Below are 9,968 nucleotides of genomic sequence, written 5' to 3'. Positions count from 1 at the left end.
AAAAAATAATATATATACAATAAAATATAAATTATATCTTTTGTCTCTAATATATCAAAATTCTTTAAAATTATAAAAAAATAAATTTATTTAAAATAAAAGTAATGTGATTAAATGTAATTTATTTAGATGTAATTAAAAAATAATTGAATATTATGTACAATAAAAAATTAATATTGAAAGATAAAATTAAATTAAAATTTATTTTTATGTATCGTTTTTGTCCCTAACGTTTCAAAATCGTCTCAATTTTGTCCTGCCGTCAATTCTGTTAATGGATTCCTAACGGCAGGACAACATTGAGTCAATTTTGAAACGTTAGGGACTTAAATAGGACGATTGAAACGTTAGGGACAACTTTAGGACTTACACCAAACGTTGGGGACAAAAACAATACTTTACTCTTGTTATTATTATTGGATAGATGTTCTAGTTTTTCCCAAACTTCTCAGTTGATTTTCTGGTTTATGGGCTATTACTTATTAGTTGCAAGTTTCATGGCTGCAATTTGGAATTTTTTGTCTCAAACAAAGCTCAAGTTAGCTCATCTAATTTGGTATTGGTTATTATCATATTCTATTCGGAAAACTTTGAACAAAGGAGTGTTTCTGAGGTATTCAAATTGATACCTATTGGATGAATGCTGATCTCAATTTGAAACTTTATTCAGAATCTACTGATGAATTTGGGGTTGGACCACCATGATTATTCTCCTCGTGCATGGTTCCCTTCTCAAAAACTATTCAAATAATCAAATATCAATACTTTCATTTTTGCAAGTACGTGCAATTGCTTGTGGATGAGCTGTAAAATGTTGCACTAATAACTAACTATGTATATTAGAAACTATGGCCTTGCAATAGAGATAAGTATGTGCCTTTTGTAATTAGAATGCTATTTCTAGAACCTCTTTTCTAGTTGTACTCTGAAAATTAATTTCCTCATTTGAGTCACCTTTTCAAGTATCACTGAATAAACCTTGTTAATAGAGTGCATAATTTGAGCCTTTGATGGTATGTGCTTCACTGACAAAAGTGCCTGAATGTCAATACATCAATCTACTACAATTGGATTCTCAAAACCCAAAAGCTTCAGAACATGTTTGATTTACAGTTTTTATTAAGAGCATCTGTTAGTCTTATTATTTAAGTTTATGTTATCTTAATGGCAGGTTAAGAAGCAAATACTTTTAGCTTAGAGTACCGTGAAGGAGTATATTTTCGGATCAAAGAGAGTCTCAAAAAAATCACCTGGCGAAATTAGACAGCGGCAAAGAGAATCCATGAACTTATCTGCATACTATGATCATAAACATTTGATTCATCTTATTGAGTGAAGGTTTTCTTTTTAGCCATTTGTATATGTGAATTAATGTTGTCTAATAGAATGATTTAATGACAAGAAATGTTCGATATACTCATTTTACATGAGAAAGTATGCCGACTCAAGTTCAGTACCAATGGCATAAATGGCATAAATATTTCGTTTATCTTTTGTTAACTTTTCTCCCTTTTTATTTGGATCCTGTTGCCTATCATATAAAATGATGCATTCACAAGTGTATATTTTCGTTATGAACCAACTTTCATATTGTGTAAAGTGAGCAAATAGCTCTCATCATTATTGAATGAGCAGCATATCCAACATTATGACACTTTAAGTATGATGAAGAAAGGAAAAACAAAAACACTGCAAAAAAATATTAGATATGTACTCTTCACCTATAATAATCGTTAAAATATCATTTAATATGTTTTATGCTCTTTATTCTTACTTTTTCTCTACAACCAACATATTATTTTTTCTCCAATTCCTTTCATCAAGTAAAAGATAAAGAAGAAAAAATAGTTTTACTTTCTTTATCCAAGTAACAAGATTATAGGTATTTTTCTTCCCATTTTTTTCTTCTCATCCAACTTTTTTTTTTCATTCAATCAAAAGCGTCGATGTCACAAGATTCAAGGAACCAACAAATGAACACAATATCTTGGCATTCCAACAAAAAATAGTGAAAATACAAGGCCATGATCAACAAAACTATTTACTTTTCACACTTTCAACCTTTTATAAAATGAAAAAAAATGAAAAATTTTGCTAGAAGTAAGGAGCCATGCTTCAATGAATCAAATCATAAACTAAATTGAACATCCTAACCAGCCCAACAAAAAAGGGGAAAGGGGTGTGCCATAACCAACACTCATCTAATCCAATCACTGTTCCTTGAAGTAGTAGTCTTAAAAAAACACATTCAACTTTGTTGTTGTGGATCTATGGTGTAATTCAATGATGAAATCTTTGTAATAATTAATCTTGTGGAGGTGATGGTTGTCATCATCATCATGTAGAACATAAATCAGTAAGAAAGGTTTGTATCTGTACAAAGCCTTATTCACTTTTCTTTAGCATTTGAACTCTTCTTAGCTTCAAGTGTTGTAGCTTCTTTAATTGCTACTTGTGCTTTATTCTCCATTCCAAGTCCTCCAAGTGCAACAGATTCAAAATAAAATGCAATGTACCATATAGGGGAAATCACTATTATCTGTACTGCATGGTTCAGTGCTTCTTGATACATATCGCTAATAAGATAACACAGACTGCGTCGTGCATAGACTGTAGGAGAAACCATCATTCCGGCATCAATGAACTGTGTATAATACAATTAAGTCACATTTAGATAAATATTGTAGTCCGATTAAACAGCTAAAAAGAATGGATTTTCAAAAATTCTGCCAAAACTATTCCTTTATCAACAAAATATTGATGTGAAACTCTAGTTACCAGAAAGCGGGATATTCGATTAGTAGCACTGATCCCATTAGTGTTAACACTCTTCGGTGCATGAGCAGGATCATCCTGAATCAATTCTCCCTCCTCCTCTACCTTTATCAATTAATAAGCCAGAATCAACTTAAATTATATCATATGCTTCCTCCTACGATCTATTCTAATCCTCTAATGTGCAAAAAGAACCAAATTACATGAAAATGAGAAGATTATAATGTTATTACCCTGATAAAAGTAGAAGAAAGTCAGCGTTTAGTAGGAGGTTGACCTTCCGGTCCATTCCTGTCTCCTTGTATGTCAAATTACACTATTTAACCAAATCCCTAAACTCAGATTACAAGAAATATAATATTTTCTGCTCTAGAAAAGAAGGGAGAGGGGGAGTGAGATTGACATGGGGAGGAAAGGGTTGTCGGCGAGGAGCTGAGAAGGGATCCCTTCAAAGGCCTCGAGGATCATGAAGCCGCTCTGTAATCTGAGAAAATTGAACAAAAAAGAAGCAGAATTGATGAATGAATTGGAGAGAGTGGAAGTAGAGTGGTGTGGTAATTAGTGAGAGAGTAATGAGTGACCTCGTGCTGTTGGCGGAGAAGCTCATCGATCTCATTACGGAGCTGCTCCTCCGACTTCTCCACCGCAGTGCCTGCGTCGACGGTTTTCCCATGTCGCCCATTGCCTTCCGTCTGGTGTACCTGAACTCGGCCAGGTTCTGATCTACGCCTCTACTTCGGCAGTGCTCTACCACTCCCACTGCTCCGTCGTGCAGTGCCATCTGCCACTTAGATGTCCAACCAAGACTTCACCCTCACCCCAACCCAATTTAACCCTACATTTAAATTTTCCCTATATGTTAAATGGAAGTTTATTTGTGAACTTCTTATTATTGTGGACCAACCCTATATTTTTCATTAATTTCATTTATTACCTAGTCCATCAAGGACCAGAAGATACTTTCCCCACTGAAGAAAGCTCCAACTTTAGATTAGTTCCAAGCTATAGACTACTTCGTTATAAATTTGTGCACTTTATCTGTTTTTCTCTCCTGAATATATTCTTATGCTATCTTGTCAACTTGAAAAATTAAGTAGATTGGTATTTATAACGGTCAAATTAGTCTTTAAAAGATCATTTATTTTTTAAATTAGTTTTCGAAAATTTTTTTAATCAAATTTATTTTTTAAAGATTTTAAATTAGTCATACTAGTTCTTCTGTTATTTTTTTTTGTTGATGGTGACAAAATTTGCTAATGTAACATGTTAAGTAACTCTCCAACACATACCTAAGAGTCTTAATTGACTATTAACATAATAAATTTATGAAATTAGATCAAATCAAAACCTAATTGAGGAAAAAACTTGAGGCAATGAAATCCCTCAATTTAGGGTTGATTTGATCTAATTTTATAAACTTATTATATTAATAGTCAATTAAGATTTTTAGGTGTGTGTTGGGATGTCACTTAACGTGGCACATTAACAAATTTTGACACTATCAACAAAGAAAGTAACGAAAGGACTAATATGACTATTTTAAAATCTTTAAAGGATGAATTTGATTAAAAAAATTATTCAGAGACTAATTTGGAGAACTAGTGATCTTTCAGGAATTAATTTGACTATTTACCCTATTTATATTAGTTCCAAACTGCACACTAATTATATAACTCTTGTTGATATTTTATGTGATCTAATCTAACTAAAATTATCAAATTTTTTGGTGGCTTACTGTATGTTATTCATACATAACCCACAACTCACAGTCAACCCAAAATAAATAAAGCCTAATTCTACAGAATTTAAACTCACTTTACCAGCACCTGACCTCATAAGTCTAACTTTATAGGCATAATATTAACTACAGCTACAAACGTACACATATATTTAAATATGAGGTTTGAACAACCCCTAAATAAAAGGAGAGATAATCAGCCACTACAAGAGAAGGAGAATTACAAGAATGATAGTTAAGCCATCATTTTTGTTGTATAAATACCCTCTCAAACTCAAGTACTTCTTAACCCATAACTCATTAAACCTGTCTCAAACCTTTGCTAACTTAAACATTGGAGTTCCTTGCAGGTACCACCCTCATCCTCACTCAAAGACATCAGATGACTTTATTGTACCAGAGAAGATGTCAGACTCAATACCATAAAGAATTTAGACCTCACATTCAGCCCCAAATCATCCGTTTCAGGTAAACCTCGGAATATTGACACCGTTGCCAGAGACCCGGAGTTCAACACCCAACCATGGCGAAAGACCACCTAGAAGATGGACACACTGCATCTGAATCAGGACCCCATAAGGAAGAACAACCTAATGATAATCAAGAAATTGTCATACCCACATGAACAGAAAGAGGCAAGGGTATTAACAAGGACGAAAACATAAACATCCCAGAAGGATGGAGGATCGGCTCAAAAATTCAAAGACCTAGAGGATCGAGAGATAGAGATGCCTGAACTCATGGGATTGGTCCATGGACACCAAGGTCAGCTGAAACAACTTGAGATTGAGTTGGAGTACAACGTGAATCCGAGTGGGCCCTACGAAGAGAGGTACGGGTGATACATGAAGTTGGAGGAGAAATTGGAGAGATTGAAATCTGATTTCAAGGGTAAGAGATCTCGAGCTGATCGAGAAACCACACCCTTAGGGAGTGAAAATCCATTCTCAGAAGAAATTATGCAGACTAAAGTCCCTTGAAACTTTAAAATTCAGACATGGATCTTTACGATGGAACGACTAACCCACGACAGCACCTAAGCAACTTAAAGAGTCACATGTATGTGGCCAACGCCTTTGATGTAACTTGGTGCAAAGCCTTTCTGACCACATTGACTAAGGCAATAATGAAGTGGTTTGACAGTCTTCCACCTAGGTCGATCACCTATTTCTACAACTTGGCAAGAGGCTTCCTTACGCGATTTTCCATCCAGAAGGACAAAGTCAAACACGCTCCAAGCCTCTTGGGTACCAAACAAGAGATCGGAGAAGCCCTCAGGGCCTAGATGAAAATATTCAATAAAGCGTGTTTGGAGATTCAGAATCTGCCTACTGAAGCAGCTATCATAGGGGTCGTTAATGGCCTTAGGGAAGGTCCTTTCTCGTAGTCTATATCGAAGATACACTCGAATTTTTTATATGAGGTATAAGAGCGAGCTGAAAAATATATCAATATAGAGAAAACCACAAAATTGAGGAAGCTTGTTGGTGCACGAAATCGTGATCGTTCATTCCTTGGTAACGGCGCTAAAAATTTAATATGCACGTTCATAATTTTAGTTCTTTTTCACAATTTCGATACAACTAACCAGCAAGTGCACTAGGTCGTCTAAGTAATAAACCTTACGTGAGTAAGGGTCGATCCCACGGAGATTGTCGGCTTGAAGCAAGCTATGGTCACCTTGTAAATCTCAGTCAGGCGGATTCAAAAGGTTATAGAGTTTTAATAATTAAAAGATAAATAAAATATAAACTAGGATAGAGATACTTATGTAATTCATTGGTGAGAATTTCATATAAGTGTATAGAGATGCCTTTCGTTCCTCTGAATCACTGCTTTCCTGCTGTCTTCATCCAATCATTCCTACTCCTTTCCATGGCAAGCTTTATGTAGGACATCACCGTTGTCAATGGCTACATCCCATCCTCTCTGTGAAAATGGTCAAATGCGCTGTCACTGCATGGCTAATCATCTGTCGGTTCTCGATCATACTGGAATAGGATTTACTATCCTTTTGCGTCTGTCACTACGCCCAGCACTCGCGAGTTTGAAGCTCGTCACAGCCATCCCTTCCCAGATCCTACTCAGAATACCACAGACAAGGTTTAGACTTTTCAGATCTCAAGAATGGCCGTCCATGGGTTCTAACATATACCACGAAGATTCTAATATCTCAGACTCGGTCCTCTGTATTAGATATCTAAGAGATACTCATTCTAGCTTGTTTGCATGTAGAACGATCCAAAGATGTAAATACAATAGTAAAAAGTCCTATTTATGCTAAACTAGTTACTAGGGTTTACAGAAATGAGTAAATGATGCAAAAATCCACTTCTGGGGCCCACTTGGTGTGTGCTTGGACTGAGCATTGAGCTTTACACATGTAGAGCCTTCTCTTGGAGTTGAACACCAGTTTGTAACCTGTTTCTGGCGTTTAACTCCACTTTGCAACCTGTTTCTGGCGTTTAACTCCAGAATGCAGCATGGAATTGGTGTTGAACGCCAGTTTGCATCGTCTAAACTCGGGCAAAGTATGAACTATTATATATTTCTGGAAAGCCCTGGATGTCTACTTTCCAACGCAATTAAGAGAGTGCCATTTGGAGTTCTGTAGCTCCAAAAAATCCACTTTGAGTGCAGGGAGGTCAGAATCCAACAGCATCTGCAGTCCTTTTTCAGCCTGAATCAGATTTTTGCTTAGGTCCCTCAATTTCAGCCAGAAATTATCTGAAATCACAGAAAAATACACAAACTCATAGTAAAGTTCAGAAATATGATTTTTATTTAAAAACTAATAAAAAGTATACTAAAAACTAACTAAATCATACTAAAAACTATTTAAAAACAATGCCAAAAAGCGTATAAATTATCCGCTCATCACTTGTGAGTACCGCAAAATTTATGGTCACTGAACCAAGGACTGCTACGATTTGAAGAACGTGATTGAAAAAGCATGCCGAAAAAGGTTGGTTGGATAAATATCTTGCTGGATGGCCAGAGGAAACTAATAAAATAAAAAGAGTCGAAGAAGACAGAAAGTGAGAGCGACCACAAAAAACCTTCGAGAGATACATCCACATGATTGTTAATGGATTTGCAGGGGAGAGATAACAAAGTCCTCTCACAAAAGGCATCTGAAGAAAGTCTACCAGGTCAGAGAAGATGAAGAAACGCCTAACCTACCTACAATAACCTTCACAAAAGAAGACGTCTGAGATGTTGTACCCAGGTATGATGATTCAGGAGTGATAACAATAATTCTAGCTAATGCAAACCTTTACATGATCTTGGTGGATAAGGGAAGTTGAGCCTACATCCTATTCAAGCTAACCTTTGACAAGCTGGGCCTAGAAGAAAATGACCTAAAGGCATACCTAGCCGTTCTCTTTGGTTTAGGAGATTTTCCTATCCGTCTTTTGGGGTTCATATCCTTTTACACCACCTTTGGCAAGGGGTTGAAGACAATAACCGAAACATAGACTACATTGTTGCATCAACTTACAATGCCTTCATAGGTTGGATAACTTTAAACCAACTTGTTGCAGTGGTATCAACCCCTCATCTTTGCATAAAATTTTCTACCTTAGAGGGAATAACAACTATAAGAGAAAATCAGAAATTGGCTAGAAGGTGCTACAATAAAAGCTTGAACCTATTAGACTATTCAAAAGGCAAAGAAGTCACTATAATAAAGCTTAATGGAGTCTGGGTACAAGAAGATTCAAGACCCTAGCCTAAAAAACAAGAGGAAGAAGTACAATAGGCGACGAAGTCGGGAACACCGCTAATTTAGGGGCTAACTTAGAGAAAAAACTGACAGAAGATTTTATCAAGCTCCTACAAGATAATTCCGACCTCTTTGTGTGAAAAGCTTCTGACATGTCGGGCATCCATCCCGATCTCATAGGTCACAAACTGGCTATGTACCTGGTCTCCCAACCTATACAACAGCAACGATGAAAACTCAGTCCAGAAAGAGCACAAGTTATAGAAGAGCAAGTTCAAGCACTCTTAGAAGCTAGATTTATTAGGGAGGTGAACTACCCTTTATGGTTAGTCGATGTTGTACTCATAAAGAAACAAAATGAAAAGTGGAGGATGTGCATAGATTATATCGACCTCAACAAAGTTTGCCCAAATGATCCATACCCTCTACCTAGCGTTGACGCTTTGGTAGACTCAGCTTTAGGGTACATGTTTCTTTCCTTCATGGATACCAACCTAAGATATAATCAAATCCTGATATATGAGCCAAACCAAGAAAAGATGTCCTTTATCATCCCTAGAGTCAACTATTTTTATGTGGTTATGCCCTTTGGGTTGAAAATGCTGGGGCAACATATCAGCAACTAATGAACAAAGTATTCTCACATCACCTGGGAAAGCTAATGGAAGTCAACATAGACGATATGCTTGTTAAAATCAAGGATGAAGCCAGCCTTCTAACCAACCTGTCAGAAGTGTTCATCACAATAAAGATGCACAAGATGGGGCTAAATCCCACTAAGTGCACCTTTGTAGTAGAAGTAGGAAAATTCTTCGGATTCATCCTCACTCAAAGGGACATTAAAGCTAATGGTGCGGTAATTTTAACCACAAACTAACCAGCAAGTGTACCGGGTCGTACCAAGTAATACCTCAGGTGAGTGAGGGTCGATCCCACGAGGATTGAAGGACTAAGCAACAATGGTTGATTAATTTACTTAGTTAGGCAAGCAGAAAATAGTGTTGAGAGTTCAAATACATTAAACAATATAAAGAATATTAAAGAAAGGCAAGTAAATAAGTTGGGAATAAACTATGGAGAAACAATTAAGGCTTCAGAGTTATCTATTTTCTAGATTGACTTTTCTTATTAACTATTTTAATTATATAAGATTTAATTCATGGCAAACTATATGTGACTAGACCCTAATTCCTTAGACCTTTCTAGTCTCCTCTAAAATTCATCAATAGCCAATTTCTTGGTCAATTAATTCCAATTAGGGGGTGAAGTTCAATTCTAGTTATATGCCACAGAAATCCTAATTACCTAAATATAAAAGGATTATATGTCACGTATCCCGTTAAATTCAGATAAACTAGAAATTTATGAGAAGTTGTTTTCAAGATGTTGTTCAAGTAAAGAGCTTTTCCAAGTTATATAAAAACTCAATTAGAAAGAGGGTCATACTTCCGTTCCACCCAAATTCATAAAATAAAAAACGAAAACAATTCTTGAAATATAAATCAAAACATGAATTAAAATAGAAAAACAATAAAATTAATCCATACAATAGACAGAGCTCCTAACCTTACAGTGGAGGTTTAGTTGCTCATGGTAAAGAGAAAATAAGGATTCTGATAAAATGTATTTTGGTAGTTTGAATAGAATAATGTTGGGCTGGAATCCCCCTGTTGGAATCCCTTTTTATATCTAATCCTAATAATCTTTAAAATCTATATTCTAAAGCTA

At 35.7% G+C, this 9,968-nt stretch overlaps 1 protein-coding gene and 1 pseudogene across 2 annotated transcripts; one reads left to right on the top strand and one right to left on the bottom strand.

The window, feature by feature from the left end:
* Nucleotides 1-1,468, top strand: part of LOC110267049 — a 2,489-nt pseudogene extending 1,021 nt beyond the window's left edge.
* On the bottom strand, nucleotides 3,054-3,621 carry LOC110267048. 2 transcript variants are annotated; one of them, XM_021112170.1, is made up of 2 exons: nucleotides 3,357-3,621; nucleotides 3,054-3,259 (listed from the first exon to the last, which is right to left on the bottom strand). In XM_021112170.1, exons 1-2 carry the CDS (start codon nucleotides 3,554-3,556, stop codon nucleotides 3,145-3,147), a joined length of 315 nt encoding a protein of 104 aa, XP_020967829.1. In that variant the 5' UTR covers nucleotides 3,557-3,621; the 3' UTR covers nucleotides 3,054-3,144. The 2 variants fall into 2 exon arrangements, with proteins under 2 accessions (XP_020967829.1, XP_020967830.1); XM_021112171.1 differs by having other exon boundaries at nucleotides 3,059-3,247.

Source organism: Arachis ipaensis, chromosome B09, assembly GCF_000816755.2.
Source record: "Arachis ipaensis cultivar K30076 chromosome B09, Araip1.1, whole genome shotgun sequence".
Taxonomy (NCBI): Eukaryota; Viridiplantae; Streptophyta; class Magnoliopsida; order Fabales; family Fabaceae; genus Arachis; species Arachis ipaensis.
The sequence above is the reverse complement of the archived record's forward strand: the minus strand, read 5'-3'. Positions and strand labels throughout refer to the sequence as shown.